Source organism: Salvelinus sp. IW2-2015, linkage group LG8, assembly GCF_002910315.2.
Source record: "Salvelinus sp. IW2-2015 linkage group LG8, ASM291031v2, whole genome shotgun sequence".
NCBI classification, from domain to species: domain Eukaryota; kingdom Metazoa; phylum Chordata; class Actinopteri; order Salmoniformes; family Salmonidae; genus Salvelinus; species Salvelinus sp. IW2-2015.
In genome coordinates, this window is record NC_036848.1 from 37420051 (window position 1) to 37439436 (window position 19386).

The following is a 19386-nucleotide window of genomic DNA, read 5'->3' on the forward strand; positions in this document are numbered from 1 at the left end:
TACAGCCTGGACTTCAGTTTATTCAAGACAACTGTGAACTCGGAAAAACGAACTCCGACTGAGAAAAATGTTTTGGATGATCATCCAACTAGGAATTCCAAATCGGGCCTCCTTCCAGAGCTCCGACCTTCCGACCTGCAGATCACTGACATCGTGATTTTACCTCGTTTTTTCCGAATTCCCAGTTGTCTTGAACGCTGTATTTCGGCAAGGCGGATTCCCAGCAACTGTATTTACGTCAGATGCCCTAATTTATTATATTGCACTGGTGAGCTACATTTACTTTTAAGTGGAATTTTAGCTAGAATTATATATGTGAAAAGTTTTACCTTTAATCCGTTTGGCTAATATCATAAAACTGTAACGTTACTCATATTTCGACTTGATAGCTGTCTTTTTACTGTAATCATGGTTACAAAGTAACGTTAGCTAGCTACATTAGCTATGTATTAACGTTAGCGCCCTGGCTTGTATCTACTGTGATGTCATTCATTTGATATAGCTAGGCTAGCTACAAACTACTGGCTTTGCTATAGCCTATGTAACATCGTTTGACCCACTCACCGTATGGCATCAAATGACAACATCTCATAGTATATAACGTTAATTCCTTTGTAATGGTCGAGTTGCTCATAATGTCCAACTGTCACCATGGTCATTCTCCTAAATATACAGTATATATACAGTGTATATATACAGTATATATATATATATTAGGTTATATATATACACACAGTACAAGTAAAAAGTTTGGACACACCTAATCATTTCAGGGTTTTTCTTTATTTTTACTATTTTCTACATTGTCGAATAATAGTGAAGACATCAAAACTATGAAATAACACATATGGAATCATGTAGTAACCAAAAAAGTGTTCTTTAAAGTAGTCACCCTTTGCCTTGATGACAGCTTTGCACACTCTTGGCATTCTCTCAACCAGCTTCATGACATAGTCACCTGGAACGCATTTAAATTAACAGGTGCGCCTTGTTAAAAGTTAATTTGTGGAATTTCTTTCCTTAATGCGTTTGAGACAATCAGTTGTGTTGTCTCAAACAACACAACTGGTAGGGGTAGGGTAGGGGTGGTATACAGAAGATAGCCCTATTTGGTAAAAGACCAAGTCCATATTATGGCAAGAACAGCTCAAATAAGCAAAGAGAAATGACGGTCAATCCGGAAAATTTGATGTTTTTTGCGATCAAGTGCTATGATGAAACTGACTCTCATGAGGATCGCCACAGGAAAGGAAGACCCTGAGTTACCTCTGCTGCAGAGGATAAGTTAATTCAAGTTATCTGCACCTCAGATTACAGCCCAAATAAATGCTTCACAGAGTTCAAGTAACAGACACATCTCAATATCAACTGTTCAGAGGAGTCTGCAAGAATCAGGCCTTCATGGTCGAATTGCTGCAAAGAAACCACTACTAAAGGACACCAATAAGAAGAAGAGACTTGCTTGGGCCAAGAAACACGAGCAATGGACATTAGACCAGTGGAAATCTGTCCTTTGGTCTGAGTCCAAATTTGAGATTTTTGGTTCCAACCGCCGTGTCTTTGTGAGACGCGGTGTGGGTGAACGGATGATCTCTGCATGTGTGGTTCCCATCGTGAAGCATGGAGGAGGTTTGCACTTCGTGGGACTATCARTTTGTTTTTCAACAGGACAATGACCTAAAACACACCTCCAGGCTGTGTAAGGGCTATTTGGCCAAGGAGAGGGATGGAGTGCTGCATCAGATGACCTGGCCTCCACAATCACCTGACCTCAACCCAATTGAGATGGTCTGGGATGAGATGGACCGCAAGTGAAGGAAAAGCAGCCAACAAGTGCTTAGCATATGTGGGCACTTCTTGAAGACTGTTGGAAAAGCATTCCTCATGAAGCTGGTAGAGAGAATGCTAAGAGTGCAAAGCTGTCATCAAGGCAAAGGTTGGCTACTTTGAAGAGTCAAACATTTTAAATATATTTTGATTTGATGAACACTTGTTTGCTTACTACATGATTCCATGTGTGTTATTTCATAGTTTTGATGTCTTCACTATTATTCTACAATGTAGAAAATAGTCAAAATAAAGAAAAACCCTTGAATGAGTAGGTCTGTCAAAATCTTTGACTCATACTGTATATGGCACATCTTTTTGTCATTTAACTATTTTTGTGACTATCGCTAACAGAATATACACACCTTGAATTACATACCTATAGTAGAGAAGAGGAGAACATCTTTCTCATGATGTCAACTTTACTTCTCAACTCCTAATATTAGGCAAGTTACACTCATTGGAGCTATTTAAAATCACTGGAGTATCTGACAAAGGCTTTTAAAAAGCACCTGCAAGTACCAGTTATGGCAAGTGCCACTGGTAAGCTTTCTTGACTTAATTTTTGCCAACAAGACTAACCTTTGTTTAACCAGCTAAACAGGCACTATAAGATATATATATTTTTAAAGTTACCTTTCTATCTAATAGGCTGTGTTCACAGGAGGTTGGTGGCACCTTAATTGGGGAGGATGGGCTCGTGGTAATGGCTGAAGCAGAATTGGTGGAATGGTATCAAATACATGGTTAGCCAGCCATTAGTATGATCTGTCCTCCCTCAGCAGCCTCCACTGYCTGTGTTAGAGTTTACACTTRCTCCTCCAATTGTAATGTGGGGAGGTCAAAATAATGCAAAATCTATTCATTTTAAAATGTTGATTACTTCTCCTTGGCATTCACCTGATGATAAGATGTGAATTAAATATTTTTTGCTAACATATGATGGGGGTCGCCAGTTTGCCTGGGTGGTAGTCCCTGGGCAAGAAAGGTTGAAGACCCCTGTCCTAAATGGCTCTTTGTCTCGTGATGCTGTCAACAATAAATAAATGAACATGTTACAGTAGGCCAGTACACAATAATGTGACAGTATCATGGCTAGCTACAGCATGATGCAATCTTAGAATCAAGATTGAAATCCATATGCATGTTATGTAGCTACTGTATCAGCAACCTACATCATGTCCAACTTCTCCCATTAATTTCTCTCCACAGATCTGAAGAGGTGTGTTCTGTTCACAGATCTACTGGAGGGATGGAGACGCACAATTTGTCCTGCGCCATTTGCTTGGACCGCTTCAAATTCCCAGTTACCATCCCATGCGGTCACACCTTCTGTCGAGACTGCATCACAACTCACTGGGACACCAAGTCCAGGTCCGACATCGGGCCGCATTGCCCTATCTGCAACGAGAAATTCCCCACTAGACCCATCCTAAAACGCAACGTGTCCCTGTCCGTTCTGGCTGAGGCCACAGCGAACAGTGCTGGTGCATTCGGGAGAGACACTGTACCGGTTATGAGGGGCGACATGGCCAGAGCCACGCCCCTGATTCTGTGTGACCGACACAAGAAGTCCCTGGTGTACTACTGCCGGAAGGACAACATGTGTGTGTGCTGCGAGTGTGCCATCTCCGAGTGTAAGAACCACGAGAAAGTGCTGGTGGAGGCTGAGAAGGAGAACCGAGAGGTGAGTGTCAGACCGTAAGTGGCTCCTATGTTTTTGTGACTGTCAAAGAGATGAACAAAAACAAAATCTGCCACAGCCCCATTGGCTGCCTGTGACCCAACACTAACTCCTGGAAAACACTGATACTATATATATATACACACTATATTCTCTCTGACAGGTCAACATTTGTGTGCTGCAAATGTCATGAAATTGAATTCATACTCTGCTGCATATCCTATGGTATTGTCTATCTGTTTGAACAGTTACTACTGAGGAAGAAGAGTGTGGAGGTGGGAATATGTATGGAGGAGACTGAGAGGAGCATCACTGAGCTGACAGAGAACATCACCAAAGCCAAGGTAACGTTGTTTTTTACAGTGACCGTCACTACACCTTTATATTGAAAGTACCATCGTCAATGGATAGGCCTACATTGGTTCATTGCGAAAAGGTTTCCTCTACTTGCAAGGTAGATTTGTCGGATATTAGTCGCATTGTTTCAAATTAGGGCTGTGACGGTCATGGACATTTGGATGAAGGTTATTTGTCAGCAATATGACCGCAGCCACTTTATAATCATTCAGTATATATTTTTAAAGATGCATATTTTGTCCTCCACTCCTGAATGCAGGTGCTACTGCTGAAAGGGGTGCGTTGTCTAGGCAGCCTAAGACTTGTTTTCTACAACACCTTGCTTGTTTCAGCAAAGTTTAATCACGTTAAAAATGGGGATGTAACGATTCACATAGGCATCTGTCCATGATTCAAATGTTTAAGATACAAGTGCATCGGTCTGCGGACCCCAAACCGATCAAAATGTAGCATGCATCGTTCATAAAAATCTATTCCAAATGTTACGAAATGCCGGTTCACAAAAATGTTTTGCTCATATTACATTCTTTCTACCTTCTGAAAATACCTCTCATCTTTTGTGACAACTGTCAAAGACTCCAGCCACCCAAGCCACAGACTGATCACTCAGCTACTGTTCGGCAAACGGTACCAGAGCATTGGCTCTCGGACGAACAGGCTCCGAGACAGCTTCCACCCCCAAGCCATAAGACTTCTAAATAGCCAGACTGCTGAATAGTCAATTAAGGGTACCCAAACTATCTGCACTGACCCTACACACACTCACTAGACTATATAAACACAAACCATATACACACACACACTCACTCACACACAACATTGACACCCCACACGCATACACTATGTTAGGTTCTAAATGACAGGGTAAAAACGGACGGACAACTATAAAAACTCAAACCAAGTTTATTCACCCAAAGGGTCAGACAGACAGCTGAACAGACAAAGATGTGTTTCCACCAGCACAAGTGTATTTACCTCAATTTGGGTGAAGTCTCCTCCTTCCCTCTAAACATTACATCTTTATTGCTAGGCAGGAAGTTAAGTGATGCGGATAATAAACTGTTCCTTCTCCCTTAATGTGACCTGACCTAGGCCCCCATTCCTCACTAAACCACAGCTCTCCACCCTTATCAGTGACTGCAACCATGTGATTGCCTTAACTTTACTCAGTACATTCCAAGCTTAATTGACTCCACCATATACATTCCTCCTACAGATTAACTTCTGGTGTAGAAACCAAACTGTGGCGCTCCTCATTTCAATAGGATACCTGATGATTAACAATATTTCAAGTTTAGAAATCATAACCCATCAAATATATACGCACACACTTTTATACTCATCATTTGCTGCTGCTGCTCTGTTCTTTATTTTACTCTTATTATTATTTGCCCCCAGCTGTGCTCTGGACACCATATGTGAACTGATTGCCCCCCATCTATCTTCAGAGCTCGTGCTGCTAGGCGACCTAAACTGGAACATACTWAACACCCCAGCCATCCTACAATCTAAGCTTGATGCCKTCAATCTCACACAAATMATCAATGAACCTACCAGGTACCACCCCAAAGCCGTAAACACGGGCACCCTCATAGATATCATCCTAACCAACTTGCCCTCTAAATACACCTCTGCTGTTTTCAACCAAGATCTCAGCGATCACTGCCTCATTGCCTGCATCCGTAATGGGTCAGCGGTCAAACGACCTCCACTCATCACTGTCAAACGCTCCCTGAAACACTTCAGCGAGCAGGCCTTTCTAATCGACCTGGCCGGGGTATCCTGGAAGGATATTGATCTCATCCCGTCAGTAGAGGATGCCTGGTTATTTTTTTTAAATGCCTTCCTCACCATCTTAAATAAGCATGCCCCATTCAAGAAATTTAGAACCAGGAACAGATATAGCCCTTGGTTCTCTCCAGACCTGACTGCCCTTAACCAACACAAAAACATCCTATGGCGTTCTGCATTAGCATCGAACATCCCCCGTGATATGCAACTTTTCAGGGAAGCTAGAAACCAATATACACAGGCAGTTAGAAAAGCCTGTATGGAGGAGTGGGCCAAAATCCCTGCTGCAGTGTGTGCAAACCTGGTCAAGAACTACAGGAAACGTATGATCTCTGTAATTGCAAACAAAGGTTTCTGTACCAAATATTAAGTTCTGCTTTTCTGATATGTCAAATACTTATGTCATGCAATAAAATGCAAATTAATTACTTAAAAATCATACAATGTGATTTTCTAGATTTTTGTTTTAGATTCCGTCTCTCACAGTTGAAGTGTACCTATGATAAAAATTACAGACCTCTACATGCTTTGTAAGTAGGAAAACCTGCAAAATCGGCAGTGTATCCAATACTTGTTCTCCCCACTGTACATAATTTACACACACACACTTTTTATTTTATTTTATTTTATTTAAGCCTCATTTTACCAGGTCAGTTGACTGAGAAAACATTCTCATTTACAGCAACAACCTGGGGAGTAGTTACAGGGGAGAGGTGGGAGATGAATGAGCCAATTAGAAGCTGGGGATGATTAGGTGGCCATGATGGTGGTGAGGGCCAGATTGGAAATTTAGCCAGGACACCGGGGTTAACACCCCTACTCTTATGTCCTTTGGTGACCGCAGAGTCAGGACACCCGTTTAATATCCCATCCGAAATACAGCACACCCTAAACGGGGAAATGTCCCGAATCACTGCCCTGGGGTATTGAGATATTTTTTTTAGGTCAGAGGAAAGAGTGCCTCCTACTGTCCCTCAAACACCACTTTCAGCAGCATCTGGTCTCCCATCCAGGGACCGACTATGCTTAGCTTCAGTGGCAAGCCAGCATGGGGATGCAGGGTGGTATGCTGCACTAGCGCACATGCACACAGTCTTGTGACACACAATTCAGTCCCATTCAAAATCCTATTTTCCCTAACCCGTACTCTTAACCTAACCCCAAAACCTAACCTTAACCCTAAACATAACCCTAACCCTTAACATAATTCTAACCTTAACACTAACTTGTTCTCAACTAGCCTACCTGGTTAAATAAAGGTGAAATAAAATAAAGGGGGGGATTCCTGGTCCCCACAAGAATAGTTAAACACGTCCACCTCCACACACACAAACACACACAATGAGGGGATTCCTGGTCCCCACAAGAATAGTTAAACACGTCCACCTCCACACACACCTCCACACACAATGAGGCCCTTGTCTACATTCCTAGAGTCAGATGAACTTGTGGATACCATTTTTATGTCTCTGCGTGCAGTTTAAAGGAAGTTGCTAACTAGCACCAGTGTAATTGCTAACTCGCGTTAGCGCAATGACGAAGTCAATGAGTTCAACTGACTCTGGTGAAGTAAAAAATTAAATGTAAACGTAATGAGTTTTTTTATTTTCATGACGGTCTTCATCCATAATCTGCGGCTACACAAGCCAGCCCTAATTTCAATATTGGTTTATTGGAAAGTTGACACCTCTCTCACTGCAGTGTCAACTACAATCCTAAATACTACTACTATCCTTGTATCTATATGGTAAATGTTTCCCTCTTACTGTTCTCACCCCCAACTTCTCCCCCTCTGTAGGTGACCCTGCAGCAGACCTCCCACTGGGTGAATGCCAAGTTCTCCATGCTGTTGAAGGTGCTAGCAGAGAAACAGGAGTCTACAGAGAACTTCATTGAGCAGGAGAAGGAGGCTTCCCTCTCCCAGGTGGAGGCTAGGTTGGAGGAGCTACAGGAGAGGGCCAAGCAACTCGGGGAGCGCCAGAGCCAGATCGCAACTCTTCGCAACCTGCCCGACATCCAGCTAATACAGGTTAGCATTGACATATTTTCCCAAATAGATTGGATTTTTACCGGCATACAGAATGACCTATCCCCAAAAACAATATGCTGATCATTTATCTCAGAGCTGGTTTTACATGTAAGCATTCACTGCTATAAAACTTGTCGGTTAGGAGACTCAAGCCTAGTGTGCACAGAGCAGAGTAATAGAAATGTTTGAAAAGATTGATAACCGTGATATTTAGCACTGGCGCCGTTCCCTCCTGATTCAGGCAGCATCCTCTATTTACAGACCATTGATATGTTCTACTCCCCAGTAAACAAATCACATCAGGATATAACAAGATTGAACCCAAGTGCAGACTCAGACGAGGAGACAGGGATAAGGTTACCAAGGTATTTATTGAAAAGCAGGGGGAGATGGGGTGCAGGCCAGGGGGAGCTTGGGCGGGTAGCAGGAAACTAGGAACTGAGGCTAGGGTAAGGGGAGTAGGGGCAGGGTAAACAGGTCCGGAGCGGCAGGGCACCCAGCAGCACTCCTCAGGCCCGTATCCTTCCCAGTCCACCAGGTACTGCCAGCCGCGACCCCGACGGCGCACGTCCAGAAGCTGCCGGACGGTATAGGCAGGATGGTCATCAATGAGCCGAGGGGGTGGAGGAGCTGCTGCAGGAGAAGACAGGTTTAATCAAGGATACATGGAAGGTAGGGTGGATCCTGAGAGAGGCTGGGAGTTTCAGGCGCACAGCAGAGCGGTTAATGACACAGTCAATCTCAAATGGCCAATGAATCGGGAGGAAAGTTTCTTCGATGCAACTTTCAATGGCAGGTCCCTTGAAGAGAGCCATACCTTTTGGCTTGGGGTGTAGACTGGAGCTGAGGCACGGCGACGGTTGGCTTGGGACTGGGTCCTGGAGGAGGCACGGGAAAGAGAAGCCTGTGCCTTCCTCCAGGTACGAGGACAACGGTGCATATGGTCATGGACAGAGGGGACCTCAAGCTCTTGGGCGGGGACCAAGAGGGGTTGGAAACCCAGAGCACACTCGAAAGGTGACATACCTGACGAGGAGTTGGTGAGGGTGTTTTGCGCATAGTCAACCCAGGGTAGCTGAGCACTCCAGGAGGAAGGGTTAGCAGAAGTCACGCAGCGTAGGGTAGTCTCTATCTCCTGGTTGGTCCGTTCAGTCTGGCCGTTGGTCTGAGGGTGATATCCCGAAGAAAGACTGACATTGATAGCAAGAGCTGAACAGAAGGATCTCCATATCTGGGATGTAAACTGGTGTCCCGTCGGAAACGATGTCAGTGGGGATGCCATGCAGATGAAACACATGGGATACCAGCAGGTCTGCAGTTTCCCTGGAGAACGGGAGCTTGGAGAGGGGAATGAAGTGAGCCGCTTTGGAAAATCTGTCAATAATGGTGAGGATGACTGAGTTACCGTTAGATGGGGGAAGGCCAGTGACGAAATCTATGTGTGACCAAGGGCGGCTGGGTATGGGAAGGGGGCGAAGCAGACTGGAAGTGGGTCTAGTGGAGGTTTTGTTCCGGGCACAGACCGAGCAGGCTGAGACAAACTCCCAGGCATCTCTCTCCATGGTGGGCCACCAAAAGCTCTGATGCAGGAAGGCAAGGGTCCGGTTTATGCCAGGGTGACAGGTGAGGCAGGTAGAATGCGCCCACTGAAGAACAGAGCAAACAGAATCAGAAACAAACAGAGCATTTCTAGGACCGTTACCCGGGTCAGGCTAGTTCTGCTGAGCCTGGCGGATACGGGACTCGATCTTCCAGGAGACGGCGGCAACGATGCAGGTGGATGGCACAATGGAATCTGACTCAGAACCATTGTTGTTGGCGGTGAACTGGCGGGAGAGGGCGTCAGGCTTGGTATTCCTAGAACCGGGGCGATAAGTGAGTGGGAAGTTGAATCTACCGAGGGAACAAGGCCCACTTGGCTTCCCGGGAGTTCAGACGTTTGGCAGTCTGGATGTAGGACAGGTTTTTATGGTCAGTCCACACGATGAAGGGGAGTACAGAGCCCTCCAGCCAGTAACGCCATTCCTCCAGAGCCAGCTTAACTGCCAGGAGTCAAAATTATTCTCTGCAGGTGAGAGCTTACGGGAGAAGAATGCACATGGGTGGAGCTTCTGATCAGAGTGGAGTTGAGAGTGGTGCTGCCAGACGMCTGTAGTTGCGGATGAAACATCTGTAAAAATTGGCAAACCCCAGGAAATGCTGTAGCTGCTTCAGGTTAAAGGGTGCAGGACACTCTGTGACTGCCATGACCTTGGCGGGGTCCATATGTAACTTCACCTGTGCAATAATATAACCGTAAAGACAGAGAAAACATGGAACTCACATTTCTCAGCTTTGACAAAAAGCTTATTCTCCCACAGCCGTTGGAGAACTTGGCGAACGTGTTGCTGGTGAGCCTCAGGGTCCTTAGAAAAAAATCTGAATGTCATCCAAATAGACAAAAACGAAGCGTCCAATCACATCCCTCAGCACTTTATTGACTAGGTTCTGGAAAACAGCAGGGGCGTTAGTAAGACCAAAAGGCATGACCAAATACTCAAAGTGGACAAGTGGTGTGTTAAACGCAGTTTTCCACTCGTCCCCCTCTCTGATGCAGACAAGGTGGTAGGCATTCCGGAGGTCGAGTTTGGTGAACAACGTGGCAACATGGAGGGGGGCAAAAGCAGAACTGATGAGTGGCAAGGGATACTTATTCAGCCCCCAGAAGTCTATACCTCACTGACCCATCCTTTTTATTTACAAAGAAAAAACCAGCACCCACCGGAGAGGAAGAAGGCCTGCAGCCAGGGAAACCTGGATGTACCTTTCCATAGCCTCGTGCTCCGGGCGAGAGAGGTTATACAACCGAGCTCATCGAGTCCATCAGGCTCATCCCTGGACACCAACTCGTCCTTGATGTTCTCAGTGAGAGCGTTCTGGAATGCTCCCTGAACGGCCTCATTCTAGCCGCTCTCAGCGGCAAGGGTGCGAACCTCGATCGCCATTTCAGCGACACTATGGGAGCCTTGATAGAGGGACAGGAGTCATTTAGCGGCATCCTTACTGCTGACAGGGTGGTCGAAGACTCTCATCATCTCCTCCGTGAAGCTGGAGTAGGAGGAGCAGATGGACTGTCTCTCCCACACCGCCGTGGCCCAGGAAAGCGCTGCTCCACGGAGGCAGCCAATCAGTAAGGAAATCATGGCCCGTTCGCTAACATAGGAGTAGGGCTGTTGCTCGAATACTAGTGAACATTGTACCAAAAATGCTCTGCAAGCTCCGAGGTTGCCATCGTAACGCTCGGGGCCGGAACAAATGGCTCACGGGGCAGAGGAGAAGGACTAGGGGCTGGTTGCGAGCTCTGGGCGAAGGTTCGGTCCTGCAGGTCAGAAAGGCTCCGTGAAAACTCCTTGACGTGCTCCAGAAGGGTTTTCTGTGCCTGGTCATGTTGCTCGAGCATGGCGCCTTGGCCGGCGAAGGTTTGGTGGAGAGGATCTAAGTCTGCTGGGTTCATATATTTTGGCCAGATTGTACTGTTACGCGGAGTGGAGCAGGTGAACCTAAGTGCAGACTCAGACGAGGAGACAGGGATAAGGTAACCAAGGTATTTATTGAAAAGGCCAGGGGGAGCTCGGGCGGGTAGCAGGGAACCAGGAACTGAGGCTGGGGCAAGGAGAGTAGGAGCAGGGTAAGCAGGTCCGGAGCAGAATCCAAGGAAGCAGTAGAGTGGGGGTCCAGGGCAGGGAAGCAGGATTGACGAGACGAGGGACTGGCGACAGGGACCAGAGTCAGAGCAGACGGAACTGTAGCGAAGAGAAAAGCAGAATTATGGTAGGGAAAACAGGCACCACAGAATAACGAGATCTATGCAGGAACAAACGGCTTGAAATGCAGACTGACTGAGCAGAAGCTACGATCTGGCAGCGTGGAAGTGGCAGGCCTGAGTATTTGTAGAGGTCTTGATTATGGAACAGGTTGCAGCTGGTGGGGATCTGCTCTGACTCCAGCACACCTGTCTCCACTCACATAATCAGATACACCCACACAGAGAGAGGGAGAGAGCACTGGGGGGCTTGCGGCAGGTTAGGGAGTCACAGGATGAGAAGTAGAGGGCGTGGCAGAGGCAGATGTAACACTACCATAGTTTGGAGAAGCCTGGGACTGTACTTCATTAGTCTCCAAATACTCTAGAGCATCAACTAGATTCAGCCGCGGGGAGATTTTTTTTGGTCGGGGGGGCCAGAACATATTTACTAATAATTTGTAGACTTTAAAATGACAGCAAGAAGCCCAAACATATAAAATATTTGACTAAAACATAATCATTTCAAGCATTGCTTACATTTGTATACGATCACATTTGTCTCTATTATGTGTGGGAATAGTTGGAGCTGGAGCACTTGGAGCTGATTTCCTGGTGTTTTTACAGTCTTCGAGTGCATTCGGAAAGTATTCAGACACCTTGACTTTTTCCACATGTTGTTATGTTACAGCCTTATTCTAAAATGGATTAAAACAAAAAATATCCTCATCAATCTACACACAATTCCCCATAATGACAAAGCAAAAACCTTTTTTGATCAATTAGCCTTTTAAAATTATGAACTTGGATTAGCTAACACAACGTGCCATTGGAACACAGGAGTGATGGTTGCTGATAATGGGCCTATGTACGCCTATGTAGATATTCCATAAAAAATCTGCCGTTTCCAGCTACAATAGTCATTTACAACATTAACAATGTCTACACTGTATTTCTGATCAATTTGATGTTATTTTAATGGTCAAAAAAAAWWWTTTCTTTCAAAAACAAGGACATTTCTAAGTCACCTCAAACTTTTGAACGGTAGTGTATATACTCGTACTTGATTGATAAATTAAGGTAATTAATTAGTAAGCAACTCCCCTCACCTGGTTTTCTAGGTTTTAATTGAAAGGAAAAAACAAAATTGAATTGAAAGGAAAAACCCAGAAGACACTAGGCCCTCTATGGAATGAGTTTGACATCCCTGCTCTAGCCTATCCACTGGGCAAAAACTGGTTGAATCAACGTTGTTTCCACGTCATTTCAACCCCAGAAATCAATGTGATGACGTTGAATCAACGTGGGAAACCGATTGGATTTGCAAGTCATCAGTGTGGCTAATATTCTGCTTATTGTCATGACTGTCCACGAGAATCCAAATAGGTCAGATCAGGTTTGCAATGAATAACTTCAATCAGACCCCCTCTCACCCGTAGAGGGGGAAGGAAAGAACTAGTGGGGATTAACAACTCATGTCCTGTTGTAAATCAAGGGAGAAAATCCAGGCCTGCACTCTCAAGATTCACCAAAGGAATGTGCTTCGTCTCAACAGACTTTTTCCCGCTGAAACTCACACATTCAAAAGTGAATACTGGAACAATATTTCTAACAGAGAACGTGGGCTTTAGGACACAAATGTCATTTTGTTTGTTATTTTGTGATGTCATTAAAAAATGTAAAAAGGAAATACTGTAACTTGGAAAGTATACCAACTACATATGTGAAGTTTCCATACTATGCGTTGTGCATTTAATATGAAAGATGATGAAAGTGTTTTTGCTAAGACAGGGATGTGATTTGAGAAGTTAAGAGATAATTGTTTTCCATAACTTTGCACAGTGAGTAATCACCGCCCCAGAGTGAGGTCAGGGAGCGTGCCAGCCTGCCGGAACCGCCCCTTTTGAGGAAAAGGTATAAAGGACTTTTGAGGAAAAGGTATGAAGGATAGGTTAAGAAGTTAACACATTGAACCAGAAAAGGCGTGAAGCGGCAGCTGCGCGTTTTAAAATGGTTTTTACTTTGAATCTCAACACGAGGTAGAGATGATAAACTCACCTCTCGGACAATCACTGTAATGGCTGATTAGCTGTTCTTAGTAAAGTATCTTCTAAAGTGAATTTAAGTAAGACCATCCTGTTACTCTGCTCAAACCATCTTATTACGCTACTCTCATCACCCCATTGGGTAACCATCAATATGGCTGGCTAAGCCTATCTTCAAAGAAGCATCTTCAAGGGCGAATGGAAGGAAAATCAACTCTGTAATTCTGTTCAGGAATACACAACAAGTCACCGGATACCGGACAACTACGAAGAAGGACAACAGGAGAAGAATTGTTGGAACCATTTTGGACAATCAGAGCCTTACAAGCGTGCCGCAAAAGGGCCCAACCCCCTTTCCAAGGCTGCTCCATTCACCGAGAGACCCCCGGCGAACCCAAGCATGTCATGAAATATATTCATGATTTCTTTCTCAATGCGGGTGCTGGTTCGTGTGCAAAGTATATGGTTATTGTAGGTGAGAGTAGTTTCTGAATGTGACAATGTTAAGTGTGTCTGTCTCTCTCTCTCTCTCTCTTCATCTCTTTAACAAGCATCCATGTTGTTGTCAATGCACTAGGGACCTGTTTTCAGCGTATTAAGTCTTCAGTCAATAACCGGTGCAGAGTGTATGTTTATCCTGTGTTCCCATTTAGTTAGCTAGTAAATAAATAATTTAACCAATTTGTGTAGTACTGAATCATAAGTAAGGCTCGAGTTTTTGCAGATGCAAGGAGGTTACGACTGTTCAAAATGATATGATACGAGGTTATGATTAATAAGTTGTCTGTTTATAGATGTGATAGGTAAAGACCTTTTAGAGTTTAATTCAGGAGATGGTAACTCTTTAAATAACCACTGTCGTGGTGCCCCAGATCCTAATGAGCTAATTGTTACATGGTTAATTCAAATCGGGTAACAATTACACATAGTTGGTTAATTAGTTGACTAACAGTCTTCAGATTAATGTTAAAGTCAAGTCACGACATTATCATAGTAGCCTATCAAGTCCTAAGTGAAAATACCAGTCATCGGAAGGCAAGTCCGAGTCACCAATGGCCAAGTCCAAGTTTAGTCACAAGAAATAAAATCAGGATTCGAGTCCGAGTCCTGTACTTGAGTACTACAACACTGCATAAATCACATACATAAAATATATGAACATGTTAGCACTAAGTAGCTTTGGGATAAAATTCCCATATTGTATTATTATTGACAATCATACTATATCATTTTCCTCCTTTGCTCTGTAGGAGTCTCGGCTGGTGGAGGTCCCTCGTATGAAGGACATTCCAGTGGATGTGACCCCTAACCTGCAGGAGAGGCTCAGCGGGGTGACAGACGTCCTCTCACGGATCTCCAAGCTAGTATCTGAGGACCTGGAGAAGGCTGTGTCTACAGCTGTGGGGCAGGACAAGCAAGGTAACCTAACCTCACTGTATGAAGGAGGAGGCTGTGTGTAAGGTCAGGACAAGCAAGGTAACCTAACCTTATTGTATGAAGGAGAGGCATGTGTGTAAGGTTCAGGACAACGTAACCTAATCTCACTGTCATGAAGCGAGGGAGGCTGTGTGTAAGGTCAGGACAAGGTAACCTAACCTCACTGTATGAAGGAGGAGGCTGTGTGTAAGGTCAGGACAAGGTAACCTTATTGTATGAGGAGCATATTGTCTTACTTTGCCGAGGTAAATGCTCTATATTTAGCTGCTCTATATTTAGCTGGAGCTGTGTGTGTTGTTTTTATGGATAGTCATCTCTAAACTTTTAAAATGTCTGTCTGTGTTTCTCCCCCAATCTCCCTCCTTTTCCCCATCCCCCACCCCCTCTCTTCCCTAGGTTCTCCCCAGGATAAGCGCCCTGTCCTGGCTGTGGTCCCCAGTCCTGCTGCTCCATGTCACCCCACTGGGAAGGAGGGCCTCAGTGAATGTATGTGGTCGTTCCTTACTTTAACATAAAACTTTCAGATATTAACACAGTAACTGTAAATAATAGCATATATTTTTTTTCTGGAATCTATAATTAGTAACCTGAATGATGTTCAGAACTTTACCAACATAAGCGTGATCTATCACCTACCCTTTGTTTTAGAGCTAATTTAGACTAATAAACTGTACACCTAAATGTCTTCTCACATGCTACCTCCTCCTCCTCAGACCGCTGCACCCTGACCTTTGACCCTCGCACGGCCAACGGTCACCTGCTCCTCTGCCAGGAGAACCTACGGGCGGAACACCTGACCTCTGGGCCGCGCCCTGTCCCAGCCCACGAGGCTCGCTTTGACCACACCTGGCAAGTGCTCTGCTTCCAGGGCTTCAAACACGGAAAGCACTACTGGGAGCTGGAGTTGTCCAAGCCATGGGCCTACCTGGGGGTAAGAAGATGTGAAGGCCATGGTAGCCAAATGATATGTAAATATTTGTATATACTGTATAGAATTGTGCCCGTGTCTTTAGAAATTTTGACTGCACCTCTTCCTACCTTTGACCCCTGCATCTCTCCCCCAGGTGACTTACGAGGGCATCCCCAGGAAGGAAAAGGGGAAAAGGTGCATGGTGGGAATGAACGATCTGTCCTGGAGCCTCCAGCTGGATGAGCGCCAGCTGAGTGCCTGGCACAACGGCCGCCAGGAGACGGTGGCTGGCCACTCCCACCACTCCCGCATCGGAATTCTGCTGGACTACGAGGCTGGAACACTGACGTACTATGGAGACGGGCATACGCGGCTGCATGCCTTCCACTGTGCCTTCACTCAGGAGCTGTTCCCCGCCTGTTGGATAGGGGAGGGCGTGAGCATCACCCTCTGCTCGCCATGACGACAACACGAAAGGGAATGACCGTGACCTAACAATCTCTTATAGGACTAGTCTTGGGAAACTATAACCCTGTTTATACCTGGTGCTAACATGGGTCCTTTGTCCTGATCTTGCCTACATTCTGATTGTGCCTACATTTCCAGAAATGTGTCTACATACAGTATGCTATTAAAATGTGCCTGTTGTTGGTCCATTGTGTCTCCATTTTGACCAGATTTCCTTGTCCCTTTATGCAAATTATTTCACAGCTTTCAAAATAATATTTATTTATTGTAAGACACATATTGATGTAATCAGTCAATAATCAGTCAATGGTGCCACCTGTCAATGATTTTYGAGAGTGGAATAATTATGATTTAAATGTTTTTTCTGTCCGGATCTGTCTACACTTGTAAAATATCCAGACACTGTGTCTGAATACCTCCAGTCACAATCAAATTACAATGTGTCTTTTTATTGTCAACACCTGTCTAAAAATGTGGGCACAATCAGGATGTTGACAGGATCAGGACAAAGGACACAAGTTAAAACCAGGTAAAAACGGGGATCAGTTATTTTTCGGGAACCATAGACATTGCATCATTGTATCTTTCCCATTGTGGCGTCTGTGAGAGCACGGAAAAGTCTAAACGGGATCCTAGGGACGTCCCAACTCTGGCATCATTCCGTTGAAGTTGAATTTTAAACATTTTGAGTTAGGGTTGGGAGGTAGATCGTTTTTGGCTGTTTGTGCATACTTTTTTTTTTCTAGAGACAAGCTGAAGTTCGAAGCCGAAGTCTACGCCCCTTTGTCGGTGATTGGTCAACAGTAGTGATTTTTCAATGAAGTGTATGTTGTCATTCAACAAGAGATTAATTGTTTTCCTGTACACCACCGTTCAAAAGTTTGGGGTCACTTAGAAATGTCCTTGTTTTTGAAGGAAAAGCAAATTTTTTGTCCATTTAAAATAACATCAAATTGATCAGAAATACAGTGTAGACATTGTTAATGTTGTAAATGACTATTGTAGCTGGAAACGGCTTATTTTGAATGGAATATCTACATAGGCGTAGAGGCCCATTATCAGCGACCATCATTCCTGTGTTCCAATGGCACATTGTGTTAGCTAATCCAAGTTTATCATTTTATAAGGCTAATTGATCATTAGAAAACCCTTTTGCAATTATCTTAGCACATCTGAAAACTGTTGTCCTGATTAAAGAAGCAATAAAACTTCTTCAGACTAGTTGAGTATCTGGAGCATCAGCGTTTGTGGGTTCGATTACAGGCTCAAAATGGCCAGAAACAAATAACTTTCTTCTGAAACTATTCAGTCTATTGTTGTTCTGAGAAATGAAGGCTATTCCATGCGAGAAATTGCCAAGAAACTGAAAATCTCGTACAACGCTGTGTACTACTCCCTTCACAGAACAGCGCAAACTGGCTCTAACCAGAATAGAAGGAGAAGTGGGAGGCCCTGAGCAAGAGGACAAGTACATTAGAGTGTCTAGTTTGAGAAACAGACGCCTCACAAGTCCTCAACTGGCAGCTTCATTAAATAGTACCCGCAAAACACCAGTCTCAATATCAACAGTGTTCCTCTGTCCAGTGTCTGTGTTTTTTTGCCCATCTTAATATTTTCTTTCTATTGGCCAGTCTGAGATATGGCTTTTTCTTTGCAACTCTGCCTAGAAAGCCAGCATCCCGCAGTCACCTCTTCACTGTTGCGTATTAGAGACCTATCCCATGTGAGACCTTTCATTCTCCGACTGTAGTCTGCAACCCTCATTTTCCCATAGTGAGATAATGTAGCAGTCAGCATTTTATAAACAAAATCCTTAACCTGGTGAGACCCCCGGTTGCAAAAATGCAACAGACCCTAAACTCATGTCAAACACTACATAGTTAATCTCCTTAGATCCAGATGTATATCTTAGTAGCATTTGCTGTGTGTCCAGTCTTCTCTAAGATGTATTGATTACATAGAAGAAAGAAATCATCAAGAAAAACATTCTAAGCCAGAGCTAGAGGTGAATTAAATCTAGTTGTGTAGTTGCCAAATGTTGTGAGTTAAAAGAGACCCCTCCTAACTGGAACCTTAACACGATGACAAACCACTCTCCCTCACAGTGCTGTCCCTCACATTGCTGTCCCTAACATGTAAAGCTGATGATGATGATAGTGTTGTGATGTCACCTTACTGTACAGATGTTTTTACAGTCCCGTTGTGGGACACTGACTTAAATGGGAGAGATTAGTAAACACAGCTGTGTCACAGGAATCTTCTGGAATGTTAATGTTCAGGAACATGGGATCAGACTCGGTACAGTGGACTAGTCTTTGGGATACTGTTGGGAACTGGAAAGGACTACTGTACGGGAACCCGGTTTTCCGTGAGAGAACAGAAAATAACGTCTCTAGGGCTGCTATAGGCTAAGGAAATGTCACAAAAGTTCCTGTTGGAATTGTACTGGAGATGATGTTAAATGTTTAGAACAACTTTGTGTTGGAAGTTGGTACTGGACATAAATCTGTTATTAATGTAGACTTGGTGCTAGCCTGTTTCTGATTTAGCCAACTTGTCATTTTGCCAAACAAGGCAATGATGTAGCACATAAATGCAGAAATAGTCAGGTTCCCAGGCTAGCATCACAATGTGTACAGAAAAATGAAATACAGTCAAATTAATAAAATGGACACACTTCACATCACACAAGATCAGTTTGATAAAACCCAGTTCAATGCATATTAGTTACAACTGAGACCATGCTTTGCTTTTGTTTTGTCTTTTCAATATTATATTTGAATTACTCAATAAATTAATGTGAGTTTTAAATAAATACAGTGCATTCAGAAAGTATTCAGACCGCTTGACTTTTTCCAAATGTTGTTACGTTACAGCCTTATACTAAGGAGGGGCTTCCGTCTGGCCACTCTACCATAAAGGTAGAGTGGTAGAGTGCTGCGGAGATGGCTGTCCTTCTGGAAGGTTCTCCACAGAGGAACTCTGGAGCTCTGTCAGAGTGACCATCAGGTTGTTGGTCACCACCCTGACCAAGGCCCTTCTCCGGCTCAGTTTAGC

General features: G+C 44.3%; 1 protein-coding gene across 1 annotated transcript; it reads left to right on the top strand.

Moving 5' to 3' along the window:
• Window positions 1–172: 172 nt before the first annotated feature.
• trim65 (tripartite motif containing 65) lies at window positions 173–17541 on the top strand. The gene is made up of 8 exons (XM_023993254.3): window positions 173–268; window positions 3040–3514; window positions 3760–3855; window positions 7458–7688; window positions 14765–14933; window positions 15348–15437; window positions 15665–15882; window positions 16016–17541. The coding sequence occupies exons 2-8, from the start codon at window positions 3080–3082 to the stop codon at window positions 16322–16324; spliced, it is 1548 nt and encodes a 515-aa protein (XP_023849022.1). The 5' UTR covers window positions 173–268; window positions 3040–3079; the 3' UTR covers window positions 16325–17541.
• Window positions 17542–19386: the final 1845 nt, after the last annotated feature.

Excerpts from the sequence above, each read along its gene's own strand:
- trim65 (XM_023993254.3), top strand. The coding sequence starts at position 3,080 with ATGGAGACGCACAATTTGTCCTGCGCCATTTGCTTGGACCGCTTCAAA. Across the intron at positions 3,856-7,457 it reads AGAACATCACCAAAGCCAAG|GTGACCCTGCAGCAGACCTC; the intron begins GTAACGTTGTTT and ends CCCCCTCTGTAG. Across the intron at positions 15,883-16,015 it reads AGCCATGGGCCTACCTGGGG|GTGACTTACGAGGGCATCCC; the intron begins GTAAGAAGATGT and ends TCTCTCCCCCAG.